The sequence below is a fragment of the Arvicola amphibius genome, chromosome 6, assembly GCF_903992535.2.
Source record: "Arvicola amphibius chromosome 6, mArvAmp1.2, whole genome shotgun sequence".
In the NCBI taxonomy this organism is placed as follows: Eukaryota; Metazoa; Chordata; class Mammalia; order Rodentia; family Cricetidae; genus Arvicola; species Arvicola amphibius.
In genome coordinates, this window is record NC_052052.2 from 158,782,130 (window position 1) to 158,807,463 (window position 25,334).

A 25,334-nucleotide genomic window follows, 5' to 3' on the forward strand; every position below is an offset into this window, starting at 1 on the left:
ATTTCTTTTTTCTTCTTCTGTAAAATTACTTTGTATACCAAGAATCTGTGCTGCTTGTTCAACATTATTTGAATTTTCTAAGAAAGGTTTTCTTTATCTAATAAAGGTAATCATTCGCCCACACACTATTAAGGTTTGTTTTCAAGAAGCTTAAGAAATAAAAAAAAATAAAGGGAAAGCAAAACTAGGTTTTCACTTAACCTTTGGACAAAGTCAGTAGATCCCTGATACCAAGTGACTCTTTAGAATGGCCACTCATCAACACCTATAGACTAAGAGGAATAATTCACAGAAAGAATGTAAGACGGCAGTTAGCACTCTAACCTCACACCTTCTACCAACAAGGGAACAGAAAAATTGCTGCCACTCTCATTCTAGTTCCTGAAGGAAAGGCAACCTTTCCTACCAGATAGGATTTTCCCATTAAAGTTTTAAAGTCTAGATTCCAAATAACCTTGAGAGTTTCATATTTTCTGTGAAGCATTTTCAATCTTTCTTAGAATATATAAACAGGAAGAAAAAGAATGGGAGTAAAGGAACAGAAAGAGGCAGAAGAGTGAAGGGTAAAGGCATGAAAGAGTAACCTATTAAACTTGGCCCAAAGGATGCTGTTAGCATTGCCCCCCCAGCACCATGAAGTCTCCAGGTGGTGCAGCTTCCTCCATGGCTCTCAGACGGTGTCTGCAGAACCTCCCTTACTGCTGGGTACTGCTGGGTTATAGTTCAGTGCACTGATTTCCAGGCTCTTCAAAGGAGAGCTCCCAGATGCTGCTGTCTTGCAGTAATGGTTCAATGTCCTCATCACAGCCCCGTTCAGGGGGAGTGCTTGGGCTGCCACTGATGTTGTTGTTATGTTTTTGAACTCCACCAGTTTTACGGTATTCAGGGATGAATAAGGCAACCAGAAAAGACATAAGAACTATACATGCTCCAAATAAAAATGGTGGGCCTGGGATGAAAGCTCCCTGATGGATATAAAAAAAACAAGTAAAGACAGAAGTTAGTTAAGTCTTTATTTATTTTTCTATTTGTTTACTTTTTTTTAAAGACAGAGTCTTGTGCTATTTAGTCCAGAGTGGCCTTGACATCACAACCCTTCTGCTAATATCTCCCAAATGTTAGGATCATAGACATGCATTAACATACCCAGCATGGTTAGGATCCTTTTTAAAATTACAAGATAGTTTTAAATGACTTTTTGAAAAGTCTAGTTAATTGTTTTTTAATAGGCTTGTATTTCATTAATCAAGGCAAATTCTAATAGAGATTAATGTTTGGAAAATAACTCAGGGCAACAAATCACTGCTTTTTATATTATTTTTAATTAATAGAACCTACCCTATATACTTACAAAAGCAGTAATTTTCTTTCTGTAATCTTATCTTGTTACCTCAGATCATGCAATTCTACATATGAATATTAATAATTTCAGATTTGTACAGAACTTTGTATAAATGTTTATCTTTTAAAAAACAGAAGCACAGTAGCTTAATTTTTAGTAAGTTTTTTTTTGTAAACACAGAGTCTGTTGTTTCCCAGGCTGACCTCATACTTATGTAGCTAAGAATGACCCTGAACTTAAGATCTTCTGCCTTTACCTTCTGATTGCTAGAGTTACAATCATGTACTACTACACTTCTTTTAAGTTTTGTACATTTTAGGTAAGCACCTACCAACTAAGCTATATACCAAGTCCCTTAAGCTAAATTTTTAGGTAATTTTATATTTTATTTAGGTTAAACCTAGCCAGATAATAGCATACTATTCATAGTGACTAGGTGAAAAGAGGACCTAAATAAGGTACAGATACATTTTTTCATATAAGACATTAAATCTGTTATGAGCCCTTTCTGATCCCAAGCAATGAACTGCTGCTGTCAAGTGCAATGATAATGAATAAATAGGGATCTAAAGCCACAAGATTATGCAATAATCAAAGACAACATTATTATAACACAGATCACCAAATTACCTGTAAGGGATCATCATCAGAATTCAAGTCTGGGCCCAATTCGTTCAGTTCAACATGGAACAGGTAGAATATGAAGCCATACAGTGCTGGTCCTAGGCCATTACAAAGTCCTCGTATTCCTGTTATGATCCCCTGGGCAACCCCTAGATCACAATGAGAAGGGAGTCAGTCTCTCAGAGAAGTGCCTCGACATATAGAGCTTATCTATAGGACACTCCATCATTAAGACAGACTTGGCTGGACTGAGCCATCATAGTTTAGAATAATTTTCTTATAGTATCTATTACAGTCATTAGAGTTCATCATGATATTTTCATTCATTATACAAATGTTTTCTTGGTTGCGTTATGTCTATTTAGTAGTCAGTACTCTCTGTACTAAGGTCTACAAGGAAAAAATTGAATTCAGTTTCTGAAAACCTTTTGAACTAGATCTACCATTTAATGAGAAATAAGAAAATATTAAATAATTATTTCCTTATCATGTAATTTCAATTTTTCTACGGGTTAAGACTTCCTTCTTGGCTCATTTAGTTGTTCATGTACAATAAAAGTATGTTCTCCATTCAGACATCCTTGGCCACATGTGAATACAAAGAGGCTCCTCCTGGCCCTGGGTTGTCATCTGCAACCTTCCATCTTATGCAGATGTCCATTCAAAAATTCTGGAAGCATCAATTTCTAGATATCTCAACTTTCTAATATGGTAAGCAAAACATGGGTTTGAATCATATGAAATGCATATTTTTGTAAGTCAAAAATAGGCAAATATAATATTATTCATACCCAGCTAAGTTACTGCAGTTAATGGTGATAGCACAAAGGATGTCACTTAAGTCCATAAATCTAAGGATGGATACACATAACAGCAAACTCATTATGTGGGAAAATAGGTGTAATGATAATAAATAAACTATCTTCTAAAATTTAATTTTTGTTGAAAAATTTAAAAGTCCTCTTACAAATTTAAAAACATTTCCTTTTAGGGATAGAGGTATAGCCTAGTATATTCAAGGTATTGGGTTTATACTGGCATCAATCAAACCAAATTACTATGTACATTTATGTTGTCTTATACACATACACACACATACACAAATTTTCCATTTTCCTGTAACACAAATGAATATTACAATGAATATTTACAATTAAATAAAAATAAAAAACAATAAATGTGATAAAATCTCCTACTTCCTGACTATGGCAGGTGGGCCATTAGAAGATGGGGAAAAAAGAGGTTAATTTTGGCATCAGAACTGGCTGAAAAGGAAACACACAGAGGAAGGAAGAATAACGTCTGCTTTCTACATAGCAATTCTAAGTCACATCATCTCTCCCTATCTCCAATTACTAATAATCAGAGTTTTCTTCATCTCTTCAAAGATTCCTTTCTTAAATTAAGCTCCTGAGACTGAATTATTTCAAGTTAACTTTTAGTGACTAAGGGGATATTACACTGTTAATTTGCTATTATTATTTAATAGAAATCTATTGAAATAAGATTATAAACCGGTTACTTCTGATGACAATGTAATCAGAAATGAAACTAGAAATGGATGTTTTCTATTTCTAACTATTACTAATAACCTGAATGGTTGAGTCTGGATTGTTAAAGTCTGAGTGTGAGCAAGGAGGAAAACAGAATTTCTGTATTTGACAAAATAAGCAGATATGCTCCTATGACAGGGGCCCACTGCTGTCAATTGTTATTGTTATCAAGGATGCAGGATTTCATACTTCAGGAAGGAGAAGTTCCAGCTGAAGGAACAAGGGTACAAATCTCACCTTGTTGATCTGACTCTGCATTCCTAGAGATGAGGGCACTGACTGCTGGGAATGTAATGCTGGACATGGCAGCCACAGTTCCTGCTGCCCACATCATCCTGAAAAGATTAAAGAAGGCTGTAATAAGGTTTTAAGGTACTTTTAATCAGTGGTAACAGTGCAAATGCTTTGTATTTCCTCATGTTCCATTTTATTTATTTTTTCACTCTTTAAAAATGGATTTCCTGGACAAGGTATAGTTTTCTAAGTAATTATAGTAATCTTAGCATCCAAAAGACTCAGGCAGAAGCAGCATGAATTCAAGGCCAGTCTGGGCTACAAAGTAAGTCTCTCTGTGAAAAGAATCCATATTAACACTGACCACAGACTGGGATGCAGATCAAAGAATATTTTATTTCCTCTTTCAAAAGTCTCTTCTCTCAGCTTGCCCCACTGTCATTTCCAAGTGTAGGCTCAAGTTCTTAAAAGGATGTCTATTCTTTTATTGTTTTAAATAAACACTACATCTCCATCTGCATCTGTCACTAACGTTCTACATTTCTCGAAAATTCATCTTTTGCAATGTCCTTGGCTGTGTGGTCTGTCAGGCTTGATAGCACTTTCTGTTGTTAACTGAATAAACAAAGACTGCTTCAGACTTTGTCCTTTTCTCAGTGGAAAAAAAAGTCATGATAATGTACGTCCTTTGGGGTGGTCTTTATTGACATTTAAAAATCTTATTATCATAAAGTCTTTTTAACACTTTATAAAGTGGTTTGTCTAGAATAGCCAGATACTGAACCAGAGTTCACAAACCCCCCCCACCAAAAAAAACTGAATCATCAACTTAATCTTAGGCAAAATGTAACATAGAACAAATGGTTCATATGAAATGAAATTCAGAATTTCATATATCTGCTTCCCAACTAATCTCTAATCAATAAAGCATTTCTAATAGCTCCATTTATGAATGCAAATGAGCAAATAGGACTAATTCATGTCTACAATGGAAACTGAGACTCTGCAGTATCTGGCAATAAGGTACGTAAGGACACTTGCCATACAGAAGAATGGAACTCAAGACTTTGTGTTCTTTTTTTTATCAATAGGTCTTAATTTGACCTTTCTTCCCATTTATAGAAAGATAAAATATGAATACTTAAAGAAAATTGATGCAGGATACTCACATGACTTTGAAGGACATATTAGTGTTCATCAAATGATTTATTTTATGATAGTTAAATTACTGCCTAAGTGTACCAGCAAAGCATGCTGTAATCTGTTGTTATTTAGTGTCTTTTTGTTTTGACTATATGTCATATCCTGAAAGTGGATAAATGTACTTAAGAAGCAGAAGTACAGGGCTGGGGAGATGGCTCAGAGGTTAAGAGCATTGCCTGCTCTTCCAAAGGTCCTGAGTTCAATCCCCAGCAACCACATGGTGGCTCATAACCATCTGTAATGGGGTCTGGCGCCCTCTTCTGGCCTTCAGACATACACACAGACAGAATATTGTATACATAATAAATAAATAAAATAAATAAATATAACAAAAAAAAAAAGAAGCAGAAGTACAGAGACTAAGAGACCACAGAGTTCAGCTCTAAATGGAACATCTATATCATACCTCCTTTCCACAAGGCTCAGGGATCACTTAAAAAGAGGTAAGTTGGAATATTTTGACAGCCAGAGGTAGTGGACATAGTCAGAGAAACAGTATTTGCTAGATCTGTCAGCACAGTTGCACACATGAACTCGCAGCAACTGCACGAGATCTAGCCAGCTACAATACCAGTATGAGTGGAGAAGGTACTCATGAAGTCCCACCCCAGCCAGAGGAGCTGCTGACAACTGGTGGCTTCTGGGGAAGGGAAGGGCAGTTGTCAGTTTTCTTCAGGGATGCAGACCCTAAGAAACTACTCATGATCCAGTAGATGTCTATATCTCTACATATACAAATAGTACCAAGTGGACACAGTGGGTTTAAAAACAAAAGGTCACATTAAGTTAGGGGAAAGTGATCAAAACATATATATATGTATGATATTATCCAATAATTAAAAGAAAATATATACACAAAGTCAGCCATGTGGCTCAAACCTGTAATACCTGTAATTTAGGTGGCCTAGGCAGGAGAACTGCAGCAAGTCTGGGCTACGAAATTTGATTGTTTCAAAAAACAAACACAAATCTACCCACCCTCAAAAAAAGGGAAAGGAGGGAGAGTGTGTGAGTGGGGAGATCACAAGTGAACGAGAACTGTATTGGGGGGCTGGTGTACGACAACACACATTCAATAAAGCAATGACTCCAGAATAGTGAAATCTTTACAAGACATCTCAAATCTTCTAGCTCTACTCCTGCCCAAGCATGAAATGCTGAATACAACTAGTGAAACAACACCTCCTTTAAAAAAAAAAATAGTCAAATAGCCTTAGCTCCTTTAAGACTCATTATATCTGTTAATATTCACTGCGTTTTGCTTGTTTGTTTTGATAATATGTGAATTAAGGAAAGCTTACCAGGCCTGAGATCCAAAACCATACCAGGCAAGTTGGAGCATCTGGAAACCCAAGCCAAGGAGGACAGTATTCTTATTCCCTAGTGATCTCATCAATTTGCTAAGGAAGACTGTCTGTAAGGCAAAGAGGATAACTCTCAGAAGCCATATGAGCGCACATGAATTTGATCACAAACTCAAATTCAGAGCATAAGCTCTTTTAGTGAATTCCACTCACTGATGGCCAAAGTCTTTTAAGGGTACATATGTCTGGTTATAAGCCCCAAGAGCAGGCAGTTGTGATAACTCTTTGGGGGTGGAGTTCAAGGACTCTAGTGCTGATCTGGGGCTTAGGGCCTTTGACTTCCTTCCAGAAAGCCTGTCTAACTGGTGTTCCTCTACTCCTTCCCAAAAGGTTAATACAGGTGCACTGCAGTTATCATGACCGAGAGGATCACACCTTAGCCTTCTTTGGAGAAATGTCAACAAGCACTTAACGTTCAGCAGAATTCCACACCTGTAAATGTTCATCACGGTTTACTATTCTCTCGTAGTTAACAATTTCACAAAATCAAGAATGATAAGAGCTTCATTTTTAATAAATATATATTATGTTAAATATAACTTGTAGGGACAGTACGAAAAGGAAGATAAAGACACCTATGGGCAAACAATTAAGGTTAATATAAAACACAAAAGAAAATCATAATCGACTTAGAAGCTTAACATAATTGGCATTTGCTAGCATGTTCCAACAGTTAAAACAAAAACAGCAAAGAAATAGTTTGCTTCTCATTTGGTAGGACTAGTTATTTTCCCAGACTTCTCATTTTCTTCTGCAGAGAGTTAATCACAGAAGAACACGTAGCCTGGCCTAGATAGCCATTTCGAGGGAACAGTCTCTGGGCAATCCACATAAGCTATAGTGACTGTCCCTGAAGCATAGGAGGACAATATTCTTGCCTTTCTAGATTGAAATTATAATAGGTTGGAAAGAATGCACTGCTATTTTCTCTCTCTCTCTCTCTCTCTCTCTCTCTCTCTCTCTCTCTCTCTCTCTCTCTCTCTAATATATATATATGTGCTGATCCTTATTTGTTTAGTCCTGGAGACAGCAGCATCTAGAAGATACTTATTTCTAATTAATTTTCACATTCCACTGGTTAATTTTGCTGTATCTGATTATTTTATTTTCCTTTAAAATAGTTTTTATACCTATGTATTACATGTGTATACACATGTCCCAGCATGTATGTGGAGGTCAGAGGACAACTTGCAGGAGTCAGTTTTCTCCTTCTACCATGGCGGTTCCAAGGACTGAACTCAGGTCACTGCTTGGCAATGAGCTTCTCTGACCAAGTCAATTCACCATCCTGTTAACCCAGTTGTTCTGGCAGTGAGTAAGAAGAATGGATCCAGCACAAATTACAAATAACATCCTAATGAAATCTGTATGAAGTTCTACTGAATCCTAAGGACTTCAGTATTGTATGTACAACCAGTTCCGTGAGTTGTGTCCCTACCAGCTTCCTGAATTCAGTGGTTCTCTACATGAGCAAGGTATGTTACAGCAGGAGTTAAGCAGCTGAGGCAACAGTGTGGAGGAACTCTTTGAAACTTGTATCCTTGGCTTCTTATAGAACTGAGGTTATCAGGATTGGGGGGGCGGGGTGGGAAGCTTTGCCTTTTTAATCCACATGTTGTAAAAAACTCACCTGAGCCACAATTGACAGAATTCCTACCATAGCTATGAATGCTACAATTTTCACAGATCCAAAACCTATGACCTGTAGAAATGAGAAAAAAAATAAAAAAATCACTTTTGTAATGAGAGCTATTAGAGATATAATTAATAAGAAATTGGTTTTTTTCCTATTAAAACTGACAGGAGAAAATAGCTGAGGGAAGTTCACAAAAGCAGTAGGCAGAAGCTGAAAAAATTAACCCAAAATTCAGTTAAATCTGACAAAATAGTTATGAGTAAGCACAGATTGTGAATTTTTTGAAAATTTTATTATGCCTACTGTTTAGTATTCCCTCTCTTAATTAGTCTGCCCCATTGTGGAGACAATGAGAGCACAATAAAGAGAGTGTAAAAAAAAGCAACTTGACTTTTACTGTTGCCAAGGTAGAACTGGACCATCAGTGAAGTCAGTGGCTCTTGAGTCTGGTTGTATTTTAAAATTATGTGAGCAACAGAGAAAAGGAAAGAACGGGAGAAAAGAGAACAAGAGGATGCCAGAACCCACTGAAGATTAATTATATTAGACTTCGAGGTATGGTCCAGCGGTAGGTGTGCTGTGAAAGCTCCCATATACTTCTATTAAGTAAACAGCCAAGTCTTACTGGCAATGACCTCTAAACCTCCAACTGCAACAGTAACTATAAAATGACTAATAATTTTTAAAAGGATACATTACTTTGTCTTCTACTGAAATTCTATAAAATACAGGAAAATACTAAAAATAACTTTATATAGTCTTCTTACTTCATAAATGAGCATCTCCCACCCAATCACAATTAAATAATAAATTACTAGTGCTAGAACCTCTGGGTCTTCTGTTACAACCTAATCATATTCAATTACAAAATCTGGACCTGGTGGTATAGCTCATGCCTATAATTTCAGCACTAAAGGAGGTGAAGGCAGCCTATTATCAGCTTTATGCATAAATGCTAAAACATTTAAGCAATGCCAAAAGTGAACTTATCACAAGGTACAGATTGAGTGCTGCTCCTTTATAAAAATATATAGGCTCATAAACCGTACCAAATGAATCCCTTTGGTACCAGCATGCACCTGTGCATAAAAGATACGACAGTTCTGTATCTTCTCTTAATTTGCTTCAATGTAAATGGAGACTGCACTTTAGTTTCCCAGCTGCCCAGACCCAAATAATCACACAAAACTACGTTAATTACAACACTGTTGTATTAACCAATGATAATAAAACATATTCTCAGCATACAGAGAGAAATCCCACATCGTTCACTCTAAATGCTATTTTAGACAAGGGTCTCAGTGCCAGATTTGGTGGTGGATGACTTTAATCCCAGCACTCAGGAGACAAATCTAGGTAGATTTCTGTAAGTTAGCCTGGTCTGCTCAGCAAATTCTAGGTCAATTAACCAGGTTTACAGAATCAAAAGGCTCAGAGTTTTAATTCTGATAATTCTCTATTTTAAAAGAACTTTCCAAAGCAGATGTCTTACTGTGTTCTTAAATCCTAGATATAAGCAACACCCTTGCCTCACAGCAAGAAGGTGGGCATGGCTACACACACCGCTCGCTCCAGTTACTCATGAGGCCATTATATGCCCCTGCTTTGTGACGTCTCTAGAAATAAACTCACATTTCCTTTTCTACAATGTTTTCTCCAACCTATCTTAGACAATTCTCAGTCTTTAGTATTCTACATGTTAGAAGGCTACTAGGGACTACTCACCTGCCTGAGATAGAGAAAAAAGCTGGAATATTGCCCAGCTTCGGGAAGGTACGAGAGAAACACTGTGATGCAGATGAGTAAGACTGTAGAATCTTTCCCAACTTTCTTTAAGGACTGGGAATAAGCAGAAAGCAAAACCACAAATGTCAGTGTTCTTGTAACACTGGCTTCACTATTTTCATACATCTCTGTCAAGATATCTTGAGCAACCTATAAACAGGCCCTGAAAAAATGTTTCTACCAAACCTTCTTAAGAAAAATCAATTATCTCTCTGGATTTGTAAAGTAACTTCTTTTATATGATTTTAATTACAAGGTTTTCTTTCTTTTTCTGACACAAAGTCTCATGTAGCCAAGACTGGGCTCAAACGTGTATGCAGCTGAGGATAAACTTGATCTTCTGATCTTCCTTTTCACCTCTTCCATAGTTTCCACTATACATAAATTCACTCTATTCTTCAAGTTATTGATAGTCAAGTTGCCTGAAACCAGGAAGACAATTGGTATATCCTAAAACTTTTATTTGAACAGGAGTGACAAGTGTCACACAACTTTTAGGTCACCATCTATAAACTTTATATAATCAATAGCAAAACAACTAATGTCTACTAAAACCTTGCTACACAAGACATTAGACCAGTTAACTTACACATGTTAATTGGAGTCCTTATAGCTGCCCTGAAAAATAAGTAGTTCTGTTTTACAGAGAGTTTCTACATGTAACTTGATTACTACAAGGGATAAATATATACATACATACATACATACTCACATACATATATAGATAAGTAGCTTGCAGGCTCTCTAGCCCATTCCTGTTTCCTTCCCCAAACTCCTTTCTCACCATCTGACAATATAACTAACACATAAGAGGAACAGGCAAGATCTCCAAGAAGTACTCTGAGTGACCATTTTAGAAAATAATTTTAAGGAACTGGGGAGATGGCTCAGTTGGTAAAGTGCCTGCTGTACAAGCATGAAGAGTCAAGTTTGATGTGCAGCACATAAAAAAGCAAGGCACTGTGGTGCATGCCTATAACCCTAGCACTGGGGAGGCAGAGACAGGAAGATCCTTGGAACTTTCTGGTCAGGTAGTCTTACGAGATTGATGAGTTCCAGGTTCAGGAGAAACCCTGACTCAAAAAATAAAGCCAACTGTGATTAAGAGGATGATATCAGACATCCACCCCTGGCCTATACATGCTCACACAATGTGGTTTACAACTATTCTATAAAAGTAGGTATGACAGGGAGAGAGAGAGAGGAACAAAAATTTCCTAGCAAATTCTTGTTAGTGTGATATACTCCCTACTACCTCCCTCTCCCACTATCTTCATTCATTTTATTAAGTGATAAAAACAACCATGTCTTTGAGGGCAATATTTTGTCTCTTATGATTTACACAACTTAATTCTGTATTTCTCAGTCTCTCAGCCCTTTACTTGTAAGTAAAGTTGTTTCTATTTTTACTGTAAAAGAAATGAATCAACAACTGTTAGTATATATACTTGAGGCTGTATATATAGTCTTATTTTCTCAGTAAAAAGAAATATATAGGAAGTAAATATTTTCATGTCTTATTTACCGCAAAAGGGTCTGCTTGTTTCCAAGAAATCTGAGCTCCCCAGGAAGCAGGTCTAATTTTCTCCGGTAGAGATTCTGGAACTGCTACCAAAATGAAGCAGATGTCTAGGAGAGCCACCACTGTGGCTACCAGCACAACAAGACTGTCTCCATAATTTGCAGAGAGGTATGTTCCAATAGCTGGGCTGCTAACCAGACTAGCTGCAAAGGTAGCTGAGACCTATGGGAAAAAAATACAATCATTTAGGATCCTAAATATGAACATCAGTGGAGAGAGCATGCTCTCCCCCAGAGTCCCACTTACTGCAGGTATATATCTATAGATATTCCCCTCCCTCTCTCTTTTTTAAGATTTATAAGTATTTTCCTTGAGTGAATGCCTGGTACCCACAGGGGTCAGAAGAGGAACTGGAAGAATGGATAGTTATGAGAAGTCCTCTACAAGAACAACTGCTCTTAACTGCTAAGCCATCTCTGAAGACCCCTCTCCAGGATTCAGCAAGACAAATGTATTGCATACAAATTTTAAGAATAAGGAAAGCAATTTTGCTTAAAAATATATTCACCCACTAAATGGAGATATTAACTAAGTGGAGATATTCTGGAGAGCTATAATTAAAATACAATATAAATGAACAATGTAGGAGTTTTCCTCATAAAACACTAACTGGTTTTGCCTGTTTAACTGGAAAACAGAGATGTACAAGGAAGAGTATTAAAACAATTCCTTCAGGGCTGGGGTTACATCTCAGTGGCATGCACCTGCTTAGCATGAGGCATGGTAGTTCATGCCTGTTATCACAGTACTTAGGTTGGTACAGGACTGCTGAGTTCAAGGCCAGGTCTAGGCTACATAATAAAACTGTCTCAAAAATAAAACCCTAAATCTGAAGAACTGATGATGAAATCTATAAATTCCTCAGGTACTGTATCTGATTCATCCAAAACCAGTATATTTCCCCACATACACATTTATCTCTTTATAACTATTTCATTAACACAGTGGGAGGAAAAGGTAGCTGGTTTTAAGAGAAAAAGCTGTAACCAAAACAACTACATTAACAAAAATAAAAGAATGAAGGCTGGTGATGGAGGAAGAGTCATCTGTCTATGTGTTACTTTCATTGGTTAATAAAGAAACTGCCTTAGCCCTTTAATAGGACAGAAAATTAGGTAGGCGGAGTAGACAGAACAGAATGCTGGGAAGAAGGCAGATGCTTCAGGCAGTAGCCATATGCAGTAGCCATGCTTCTCTCCAAGACAGACGCAGGTTAAGATCTCTCCTGGTAAGCGACCACCTCGTGGTGCTACACAGATTACTAAATATGGGTTAAAGCAAGATGTGAGAATCAACCAATAAGAGGCTGAAACTAATGGGCCAAGCAGTGTTTAAAAGAATACAGTTTCCGTGTAATTATTTCGGGTGTAAAGCTAGCCCGGTGGCAGATGCAGCCTGCCGTCCTTCTACAGGCTGGGGATATATAGCTAGACTGTTTAGCTAGCATACTCAGAACACTGGGTGTGATCATTAGTACCACTCATACCAACACCCACACAAAAGAAAATTAAAGATTTGTGGAGGGTTGAAGCTTTCTGGTTAGGGCAGTAGCTAGTAAGCCTTATTACACTGCAGCTCTATGTTCTACATCTACAAATATAATGTAAATATTCATTCTCTAAATTATAAGCAGATTAGAGTACCAGAAACATACTGATTAAGTTATTAAAACTAGAAGATGCTATTAGAAAAAAAAAATCACATCAGGAAAAAAACACTATAAAGAGTGAAATGAAATTAGAAGATATCATGGGGGTTCTAGGGGTGTGTGAGATGGATATGATCAAGATATATCATATACATGTATAAAATTTTAAAAAATTAAGTAAAAATGCTATTTAAAAAGAAACACTAGAAATCACTATATCTAATTATGATTCCTGGTAAGCAATGACATTTTGTATCACCTATTATCCCACAACTGAATATAAAAACATAATACATATAAAACTAATGCTACATTAAAAAGCTTTCAAAGCTAAAAATGATAGAAAAAAGACTTTTGCAGTGGGGAATAAAGATATGGGGAATTTTAGTTTGGGAAATAAAAATTTCTGAAACTCAGTTATTTAGTAAGTATGTGAAAATGACAGAGATCTTACCATTTTATCTGAAAAAGTCCAGGCAGCCACATAACTGACACAAATTGCAAAAACATGCAAACAGCTATGGGAACTGTGCTGTACTCTCTTCAGTTGTTACTTGAGCAGTAGGGTACCATCCTCAAGTGTTATGGACACAATGTTAAGTTTTTGTGTGGTCAGATCTCATAGCACCTGAGCATACTGCCAAGTAGGCTACTTTATGTCTTAAGAAGGACAATACTTTTGCAGATTTTGTTTAAAATTATCGAAACTCACAACAACATTCATCAAGACTCTGTTGCCACGAAATCATCTTATAGATTCATTTACTAGATGCAGTGAGGAGGAACTTACCAGTAGTATTATTGATTGCTATGACCCTTAAAGAACCTCCTTCTTGGTTTCCTGATGGAGTTCCAGAAAGGAAAGCACATTTTAATCTAGACTGGATATCAAAGTACCTTTTAGAATTTAATTAACACATCCTGGAAATAATCGGCAGAAAATTCTCTGCAAGCTAGATATAGGCTGTAAGGGAATTACTGGCAAAGACCTAGGCCTGAGACAAACCCAGTCGCCTACTGCTGAGCTGCAGCAGCTGATGGGATCATACTTCAGAGTGATACTGTATGAGCTAGGATCACTCACTGGCTTCTTGCCATGCCTCATGAATAAGCACTAATCCTAACTGTCATCTACAATGAGAAACTGAGCTAGAAATTAAGTAATTAAGTGACAGTCACTACTAGTGACTATCAAAACTCTTTCTGTAATTAGCACAGAAGCACTATAAATTATGTTTCCACTGAAAGCAAAAAATAAACAGCTATGAAAATTCCACCATAAGAAAAAATAAATGGGGCTGACAATATGGCTCAGCATGCCTGTTGCACAGGCCTGGTAACCAGAGTCTGATTCCCAGAACATGACAGAAGAGTAGAATGTTATGGTAGTTGTTCACACACACACACACACACATAGTAAATAAAAGACAAAAAAGGGAAAAATGTTTAACCTGATGGAAACAAAATGTCTAACCAGATATTATGTGATGTATATACATCAAAACTTTAAATGAACTATTTTCCACTAATATGTACATGTTTTATGTTTCCATGTATCCATTCACATTTTTTATAGTCTAATAACACTGTGAGGAAATTAATATGTCATAGACATTTCCCATGATAAGACAAGGTGGAGAAGAAAGCTGCACTTCTATGAGGTATAGGATTTTGGTGCTCTTCATGACACTTACAGCCCACTTTGAATGGTTCCTTCTTCGAAGCCTTCCTATTCACTTTTTCCTCTATCCTGAACAGTAATGCCCAAGTGCCTTCAATTTAGGATGACGCATGAATAATGTTCACAGGAGGTGGGAAGGGAGAGAGTGGGCAGATAGTAGTCAGAAGGGAAAGAAACGTTAACTGTGGGTGCCTGAAGTCAATAAAATAAAAGTGTTTTGTGGAATGGAAGTAACTTACCTGTATGTTTATTTTACTTTATTTTAAGAAGCAGTTTTTTAAAGAAAATGGTACAAAAAAGAAAGTAATTATCTGGGTTTCTGGCTCTTATCCTCCTTTAACCTACTACTCTCCAATATCTAGCCAGATCACTTTTCTTTTTACAACATACATATACATCCCAGATACTGAACATGTGTCTATAATTGCTCATCAATATGAGTATATGCTGTCTTATCTCTAAACCATTTAAAAGTACTTTGCAGAAGGTGGATCCCTGAGTTAGAGTCCAGCCTGGCCAGTCAAGGCTACATGGCAAAATCCTCTCTCAAACCCTGTCTTTTTTTTTTTTAAGTGGGGGGAAGTTAACTTGCAAAGATGTGATCTTCTGCCCTTCTGACCCAAAATGCTTCTGCTGTCATTTTTTAATAGTTCTTTCTTCTCATACATAACTATAATATCATTATCATGACTAAGAAAATGCGACTGTCTAATGACAAAATATCAAAAAATAAATTCCTCATAACTTTTGATATTTATTCAACACCACCTGCCAAATGAATAGCCTTTTGTTTTCTATAGGTTATGTCTCAAATGAGTACTTGAGACACATTGTTGAGATTCTCACATTTCTAAAATCTATTTCTGATGTTATTTCAAACATCAATTTCTTATCAATTTTTAACAGAATGCTATTAATTAGTCTAGTTTTTAAGTCTACAAGCTGGACATAATGGTGTATGCCTGTAATCCTAGCACTCTGGAAATGAAGGGAGGAGGAACTGAAGTATCCTAAGATACTCACTGAGTTTAAGTCTAGTCTGCCCTAAAACCTCAAAATAACAAAAATTCCCAAGACAGGTAAATTGCTACACAATATAATAAATTACTAGCCAATATAAAAGTATATTCCTAGCCCTCAAGAGATTATGAAAGGAAAATTCCAAGGTTAAAGTAAACTTGGCCTACTTTTTTTGTTTCAAAACAATCAAACAAAAAGTTAACCATCTTACCCATCCATAAGCAGTACTTCTTTCATGCTCTTGAGTGAAGTCAGCTACATAGGCAAATATTACAGAGAAAGTAACTGAGAAGACTCCAGATACAGAAATCATGCCAAAATACCACCTATAAAAAGATTGTTTTAAAAAGAATATGATTAAGAACATCATCTGTGGACTGGGACTGAAAAAGCATGGGATAAAACCGGACTCCCTGAACATGGCGGACAATGAGGGCTGCTGAGAAGCCAAGGACAATGGCACTGGGTTTTGATCCTACTGCATGTACTGGCTTTGTGGGAGCCTAGCCTGTTTGTATGCTCATCTTCCTAGACCTGGATGGAGGGGCGAGGACCTTGGACTTCCCACAGGGCAGGGAAGGAACCCTGACTGCTCTTCGACTGGAGAGGGAGGGGGAAGGAAGTAGGGGAAGGGAGAGGGAAATGGGAGGCAGGGAGGAGGTGGAAATTTTTTAATAAAAAACCACATCATCTGTTAGCTGAAAGATTATTTTACTCAAGTTTTATAATCAAAGTCAAAGATATCATGTGACTATTATAAACTAATGAAAATAAACTCCTGTATCTGCATATATGTTTGAAGATAAATATAAAATTAACTGGAGTTTTGTCAATATTAGCAGGAGTACATGTTGGCCTAGAAAAAATGGCAGGAGAAAAAGAAAAATTACGGACTAAATGAAAGCTATAGTTTTAGGTATAGCTGTACTTTTAAAGGTAGCCAATACAATTATGTTTCAAATTTTCTTTTTAAAATTTTATATGGGGCTGGAGAGATGGCTTAGCAATTAAGAGCAGTGGCTGGTCTTTCAGATGATCCAGGTAAAATTCCCAGCACCCACATGGCAGCTCTCAACTGTAACTCCAGTTGTAAGGGATTCAACCCCTCACATAGATATACACAAAAAAACTATACGAAAACAGTATAACAAAAAATGTTAACATAATTCAAACCAAAAATTTCTACAATATGCATAAATATATTGAAAAAAGTTAAAATAGCAAAAGCCAGAATATTACAGAATACAAAGTAGAGTTTATTTTATAACATAAAGATATTTTAATATTAAAAAATTACTAATTAACAGTCAGTAACATAATTAATCTATTAATAGTTCTTTAAAATATTCAAATTTTGTTGTTACTGTTATTGCAGCTCTCTATATATACATGATGCATGAAAGAGTAGCCATGCGTGTGGCATCATGTTTTGGGCAGGTCAGACAGAGTTGGTTCTCTCCTTCAACTATGGATACCAGGGACTGAAAACAGGTCCTCATGCTTACATATCAAGTATTTTTACTCACTGAGCCATCTCATGGGCATCATAATAGTTTTTAAGGAGACAAAAACAAAACAAAACAAAGCAGCAAAAAACCCCTCCTTCCATTTATGCCAAAAGCCATCTAATAACATCTCATGTCTAATTCTTAATATAAATTCTGAATCTAATCAAGTGAAAACCCTTGAATAAAATAGAAACAAAATGCTAAAGACATAGCTCTTTAAGATACCCATATGGCTGCTCATAATTGTCTGTAACTCCAAATCCAGGAAATCCAACACCCTCTTCTGACTCTGTCGGTACCACATACATGCATGGTGCATAGACATACATAAGGGCAAAATACTCATACACAATTAGATTTAAAAAATAAAAGGAATAAAGAAAAGGCTAATGAAGAAAAATTATAACAGTCTTTACAAAATAGAAGAAATCACACCACAATCATCACTTTAATTAAATACCATTCATTAGCTATTAAGGTTTCAAAGGGCAGTAAAGAGCATAAAGCTAAAAGGAATGAGGTAAAATTATTTACAGATGACATTAATATGCTTAGAAAAATCAAGCAATTATGATAAAAGGCTATTTTGTATTATAACAAACGAATAGGATATATAAGAGTAGAACCATCAAATGTTACAGATTTAAATAAATATTATGCTGGCAAAGGGGATTTTATAAAAAAGAATTGCATGGTGCATTAGTATTCTACAAAAAAAAATGATTACTTGGTAGAAGATAAAATTATTATGGTATCCAAAAAATTTACTTAACAAGAATTCCTAATAATCAAATAAAAGCATTTTCATGCATCAAGAGCATTAGCACCAGAAATACTGGCTAAGGTACTATCCTAAGGTCTAGAACTAAAAAATTAAAATTAAAAAATGGAAAAAAATAACAACAACAGTAAAACAAAACAAAACAAAAACCTGGATTCATCATACTGAAGAGCAAAAATTAATTCAAATACATATCATGATTTAGAATGAGCTAAGGGTCTTTATGGAGTATGCAGTGCCACAGTGCAATGAAATGACGAAGATAATACACTATTCTGGTGGTGAGGACAGGAACTGTGAGGGCACTTTCAGCACTGACTTCTTATGACTGACATCATAGCATCAATATCTTCCCTTAGAGACACCTTGAATTTCTTCAACTAAGTAGAGTTTACTTTGAAATGGTTAAAGAGTATTCTGCAGATCAAAGTAATGGTTGAGTTCATAAATGATTGGGATTGAAGTGTTTTGCATTTTTTCATTTTTGAATTGTGCAAATATATGAGGAGTTATCTTAAGCATAGCACCCAAGCGTAAAATAGAATTTATCCATATTCTGTATACTCCTTATACACAGTCTAAAAGTCATTTTATTCAATATTTGAAATACTTTTTCATTATTTTATTCTATACTTGATCATTATGAGGTAAAGTTTGTATATACTTGAACCAATTAGATTTGTGTTATGTCAGTCCTCAAAAAGTTTGGAATGTTTAGATCATTTCACATTTTAGATATTTGGATTAGGAATGGTAGCCAACCTGTTTTTACTTACATAAGACTCAAAGCAGACCAGTACGACAGTGAAGAGTTCAGCTACTCACCAAGGGCTGATCCTCATCAGTGGGATAGGAAAGCAGGTAAAGAAGACGGTGCCAAGGAGAAAGGGCTTCCTGCCCCACACATCAGAGAGAGCTCCTATGAGTGGAGCACTCAGAAAAGAGAGCAGGCCCTTAGAACAAACAGAAGCAAAGGTTACATTTAAAGTATGATCCCTTTATTACTTATAATTCTTCCTTTCTATATGTATTCATCAATATCGCTAAAATTACTAAAGCATAATTATAATTTGAATTATATTGCTTAACACATAAGCATAATGCATAGACAAATATTATATAAGCTTGAAGGGTTAAATAGAACTGTTGCCTGGCAGAGCAATTAAAGGTTTATATAAGAATTAAACATTTACAGATTTGCCATGTATATATAGATAAAAATGACCTAAGTCATTTAGAGTATTCACTTGGCTTTTTAAATTATTTTATACCTTATAAGTATTTGTGTTTTATATTTTTTTCTGACTTAATAGGGATTCCTGGGTTTGATTCACTATGATTTCACACATTTTTTCTTACCTTTACGCCTTGAATGAGACCATTCATGAGGAATGTGTGTTGAGGAAATGTTTCATGTAAAACCTATAAAAACAAATAAACATCAAGACTATTCAAATATAAATTAAAAGTAAAGATTCCTGCCTTTATTACTGGAAGGCTAAACAGGATGAACTCTAAAAATTATAAAATGTTTATGAAATCTTAAACAACAAGAATAAATCACTTCAGTCAGAGCTACAGAGGAAAACCTTGTCTCAAAACCAAAACATAACAAAACACCTTGAAGCCATGTAAAGACAGTAACATAATAAAACAGTAACAATAAGAACTAGACAAGATAAGCCCTAGCACTCACAGGTGCTTTTGTCATAAAATATTTAGAGCATGGTGTCCACAAAGCCAAGCCGAAGGTATCTGATACCCCAGGACTGGAGTTACAGACGGTTCTAAGCTCCAATGTGGGTGCTGGAAGTCAAACCTAGGTCTTCTAAAAGAGCAACAAGTGCCCATAACTGCTGAGCTATCTCTCCAGCTCCTTGAATTAATCTTAGGAAGGAATATACATCTATACATCAATCAATCAATCAATCAATCAATCAATCAATCAATCTCTCTCCCACCCCCCCACAGAGCACTATATTTCATTTTTACAAATAACAGTTGAAGCAAATTAATAGATGATGTTAAAAGAAACTTTCAATAAATTAGTTTTCCAGATTCCCAAAACTCCTATATGAAAAGATACACACATACACACATACAAAAAAAGAGAGCTATAAGAGAATGTATTACTAAAATATGTCACAAAGAAAAACTCCTATATACTACTGACAATATATTACTGTCAATGCTGCTAACCTTTGTAGTTGGTCACAAGATGATAATCACAAGCACAGTCCTCAAAGTGAGCCATTTACAGAATTAAATGGGGTGTAATTCAAACCAAAGAGTGCTTCAGATTACTCAGTGCTGTTAAAAACAGCAAAATGCCTTTTATCTACATTGTACAATCCTTCAGTGTTCTAGAGGAAATGGAAGAGTGCTTATCTCTTAACCAGATCAAGAGTTCCTGTTTCTACTAGGGGAGATTCCTATGCTAATACACTTTCAAAATATCCTTTAGTTTCAGCTAAAACTGTATGCTGCAGATTGGGCATGTGCAAAAATATACCCTCCCCAAATGCCTCACCCATATGAATAAGTATAGGCCTCCTTAATAAATTTGTCTATGTCCTATGTGGTTCTCCAGCTTCTCACAGCAACCCATAGACTTTAAAACATGGAGCTTGAAAGACTTTTACTGGCTAATTGGCTAGTAAAAGATCATGATTACTGTTGTCAAGAAAGCAGGCATTGGAACTATAACACCAGCACAACACTCTCAGCCAAATTCATGCATTTATATTATTTCCCTAGTCCCAGAAAACATCTCTTTTAATTCCTCAACTACTGCAACTACTCTCACTTGTAAATATAAACAGATACATCAAACTCAGCAGAAAGACTGAGAAAAGCTGTTGAAATGTACCAGAAAGATTGACAAAAAGTTAAAGATTTACCTCACTTCTAAAATGTTCAATTATAACAAGGCTTAAAATAAAAATGTTTCTTCTCCACCAGACTGAATATCTCCATCAGTGTGTATTACAAACAACACTCTACACGGCAGAACTGCACCAAAGACACACAAAACAAAAAGGTCTTTATAAATCAAATACAGAAGAAAGTAAAGAGATCCAAAAAGGAAAAAAAAAAAGAGCATCAGAACAGAGTCAGAGGAAATCCAACTAAACATCAATTAATTTAAAATACTAACAATATACTGTTTAAAAATAATAACATTTAGCTGCTTTATACCAACTAATCACAACTATAAAAGTCATTCTAAGCATACAAAACATGCTAGTATGGGGAATGTTAATGGCTTTGTTTCAGATGTCTAATGCCAGACGCAGTATAATGATGCATATATTCCAAACTTGAAGACAAGACGACTCACTAATAGTTATTTTACACTGTCTTGTCACTTCTTTTTATGACTTTATTATGGATTAGCAAAGTTGGAAACCTTGTTTACATATCTAAAAATACACGACAGACAGAGCTAGAGAGCTGGCTCAGCAGTTAAGAATGCTCACTGTTTTTTTTTATGGTGAATCAGGGTTCAATTCTCAGTACTCACACCATAGGGTTCACAACTTCCTGTAACTCCAGTTCCAGGGTATCCTACACCCTCTTAAGCTCTCCACTGACACTGTACACACATGTGCAGGCATTCATTTAAATAAATTATTAGTAAGAGAAACAAATGCCAAGAAAAGCTCACTGTATCTGTTTGATTTAGATTAGTGCTTTGTACACTGTCAGCTACACAACAGTAAACAAAGATTTAACTAATAATATTAATTAGATACTGAGTGGTACTCACTTTAATAATTAGTCATTTACATAAACGGGCCTATAGGAAGCATAGCTTAGAGTAAGCATTGGAGAAACCAGGATTGTCATTCATGGGGGCCTATTTTCGTCAATGGAAGGAAATGAATGTATCCTGCACCTGGAATGCTGAGATGAAGTCAACCTGGTGATCCTTTGCTGTTCCATTAGGAGCCAGCCTCCATCTGAATTTCCTCCTAATCCGAGAATTGTTTAGGCCCTAATGCTGAGCTTTGTCCCTTAGTGAATAGAAAACCATGATAGAGTCCCATGTACTTTGCATTCTTCAGCATCAGAATCTATCTTTATGCTTATTACAAATCCTTCCTCTCTAGACCCTAGCCTTAAGTTCTGCTAATCAACCAATAAGAATACATTTTTATTTTAAAGGTCGCAGGTGCTTTGCTACTTTGTTAGGGAGCTTTTTGTAGTTATGCTTAAAGCTTTGTTGCGATAACTGTCATGTAGAAACCTTTTTCCAAATCTTTACTATGCTTAAATGGGTAACAAAAATAAAGCACAAAGTCAGGCTGGAAATTTCGAGCCAGCCCTGCAAAGCTGGTACTAACTGGAGTTTCATTCTTCACCTTTCTTGGATAATCTCCCCACTGGCTGTGAGGCTTGCAGGGTCCTCAGCACAGGCCCATTCTATAAATTTTATTTTAAAATTAAGAACAACAACAACAATTTTATATATATATATATTACAAAATCCAAAAAGAAAATCTACTAAAGCCAACAAGTCAATCTGTAGCATCTCATGATTCTAGAAATCAAGATGTGACTCTCTAGTTACAACGTGACTAGTTACAACGCTTACTATTTTTTCCCTTATAAAGAGTAAATTATCCAGCAACGTGACTATGTAATATGACCAAAACATCTAGTAGACAGTTGTACCTCATTCCAGCCATTGTAACTCCTGCAAAGACACACTTATTAAAGAGACAAGACAGCTAGTCAAAAGATCAAGTGGCAGACAAGAGAAAAATGTATGTTAGTCAAATGAAGGAATGAATGGGCACATTATCTTGAAAGTCAGTTCAGAATAAAGGATAAGAGAATTGAATGTCACAAGAAAGTGGTCAAAGAATAGTCTGGATTTTTCAAACCACCACATGAAAAAGATAAATGAGTAGGGAATACTCTATTCTTAAATGTCCACTGAGGTTTCAAAGTCAGCTTGAAAAATAATTTCTATAAATTAAAAGAAATGAAATTCTTGTGACTATTTAGTTTAATCAATTAGGCAGTTGATTTAAATGTACCCTAGGGCACTAGTTTAGTCAGATTAATCAAACTGAACCAAGATTAGGCCCTCAAAGAGCATGGAAATAAGGGACAGGTCATTTTAATGTGCTAATACTACTAGTAGGACTAGAAGGTAGACCCGCACTGTATGAAGGCAATTTCATAAAACTGCTATAGCTACAAGACATCAGTGATGCAAACTTTAGTTATATTATCAAATAAATTAATTAAAACTGTAAGTTAAGCCATGGCTACATAAGTAACATTTTTTGAAGACTATGAACCAAGAAGTAAAATGCTTTTCTCCACTCCATGAAATTATTCTCAGATAAAAAATGAGTTAAATTGGACAAAATATTAATATGTATATGGTATTCTAAGTTACCAAATCATGATTCCAACACTGCTTTTTTTGGATTTTTTTCTGTTTTTGCCTTATTAAAAATAAAAGAGTATTGTCTACTTGGTACAATAAGGTTAAAAATGAAAGCAAACATATGCTATCATCTTAACAGTTAAACCACTGTAGGTGATGGGTTCAAGATGCCAAGGAATAAATAGAATGATGACATACACAAACATAAAAGAGGATACATGAGTACTGGCTGTGACTAAATAAACCCTAATTTTGAGCTGGGCAGCGATTGTGCACGCCTTTAATCCCAGCACTTGGGAGGTAGAGGCAGCGGATCTCTGTGAGTACGAGGTCAGTCTGGTCTACAGAGTGAGTTCTAGGAGAGCCGGGGATGTTATACAGAGAAAGAAAGAAAAAGAGAAAACAAACAACAACAACAAAACTAATTTAGTTCTTATCAAAGAACCCCAAGTTAGCATCTAAAAAAATAAAAAAAGTGAACAGCATATTTGCCAAACGGAACATTTGCCAAAAGCAAAATGTTTTTCTTAAAGAGGAATTCATTCTCCTTAATCAAAAAATAGAATAGGGTTAGAATAGGGAAAACACACTGTGGGATGAACAGTAGGAGTCAGGAAACAAGAGAACATATTAAGGCAATTTTATCGACAATGAAGAACACAAAGAAGAAAAATTAGTACAACTACTCAGCTACATTTCTTAAATAACAGTAAGTTATACTAGCAACTCAGTACCTCTAACACTTAAACATTTATTCTAAGCAAATTTATTCAAGCAGCATAACTGCTCAAAAACTCAAGAGGCTACAGAGTGGCTTCTCGTCTGGCTGGTTCAGTGTCTGCCAGAACACACCACCGTCCCCAAAATTATCAGCTTTGAACATTAGACGGAAGATACAGTGGAAATTAGAAAGACTAGATAAGATATATGAGGGAGGCAGTAGTACACAGCCAACTGGAGAGAGTAATGTAAGTGTGGTATAGGCGTCTGCAGCTGAGAGAAGTCTGTCTACCTCTCCCCAAGTCCCTCATTCACACAGAGAAGCTACACAGGATGATGGAAGTGTTCCATGAAACTTGGGTGTGATAGAAGGAAAAGGGTAAGAGGTAGGAAGTAAAAGGAAAACACAGGCAGCTGGAGAAAAAAAAAACCATAAACCCCTTCCCAGAGCCTTAGTCACAGAAAGCCCTGCACATGTACCAATTCCCAAAACACTAGAGAGAAGGTTATAATTTGCAGATGGGGGTTGTGAGAAGTGAGCATATACTGGTGAATTCTGTCAGAAAGTAGACTTGTAATAGAAACTCTACTGATTTAACTTGTTTGAATTATAGAGACCAAAGTCATTTCCCCAGAGACAAACAGCATCTTCCAAAATGGGAAGAAATACTGAGAGGTCGTAATACTATTTTATTGTTTATTTTTATTAAGTTAATTTCTTCCCTAATTTCAATGTATCCGCACATTTATTCTTTGCTCATTGTTGTGTTTTAGCTTTTATCTCGCTAGGAAAAGATTTTACATCTGTTCTCCTATACAATATTCTGTATACTACTTCTTATACCTCTAGCCCCATAAATTTTTCTACTCAGTCTTAGTCTGTCTTTCCCAGTAGCTATGGAAATACCAAAAACAAACAAACAGAAAGAAACACACTATGGTTCCAGCAACCAATACCCACGTGCAGCTGCCTCCCTAACTTTAAGGGACACAAACGAAGTACACAGACGTTTCCTACTACAAGTTAACACCAGAGCTGTTGTCAAGTCACTGTGTAAGTTACTGCAGTCAGTTTCTCATGAAATAGCAAAAGGAAACAAAACCCAAAAGAAGAGACGACACCAGGAAGGTTCATGTAAACAAAACAAAACAAACAAACAACAAGAGTGGAGAAAGGGGGAGGGAGAGATAAGTCTGAAAAACCTGAAGAATACTTTCTTCCCAACAGATTTGCAAATTACAACAAAGA

At 36.0% G+C, this 25,334-nt stretch overlaps 1 protein-coding gene across 2 annotated transcripts in view; it reads right to left on the reverse strand.

Moving 5' to 3' along the window:
- Positions 1-310: 310 nt before the first annotated feature.
- Mfsd14b (major facilitator superfamily domain containing 14B) overlaps positions 311-25,334 on the reverse strand; it is a 39,464-nt gene continuing 14,440 nt past the window's right edge. The window contains exons 3-12 of one of the 2 annotated variants that reach the window (XM_038334714.1): positions 19,321-19,383; positions 18,787-18,914; positions 15,884-15,998; positions 11,267-11,485; positions 9,682-9,795; positions 7,951-8,022; positions 6,258-6,370; positions 3,757-3,854; positions 1,973-2,115; positions 311-965 (exon numbers count right to left, since the gene is read on the reverse strand). In XM_038334714.1, coding sequence (XP_038190642.1) covers positions 717-965; positions 1,973-2,115; positions 3,757-3,854; positions 6,258-6,370; positions 7,951-8,022; positions 9,682-9,795; positions 11,267-11,485; positions 15,884-15,998; positions 18,787-18,914; positions 19,321-19,383 — 1,314 coding nt within the window. In that variant the 3' untranslated portion in view covers positions 311-716. The remainder of the gene's footprint in view (positions 966-1,972; positions 2,116-3,756; positions 3,855-6,257; positions 6,371-7,950; positions 8,023-9,681; positions 9,796-11,266; positions 11,486-15,883; positions 15,999-18,786; positions 18,915-19,320; positions 19,384-25,334) is intronic. The other variant, XM_038334715.1, reaches the window with a different exon arrangement.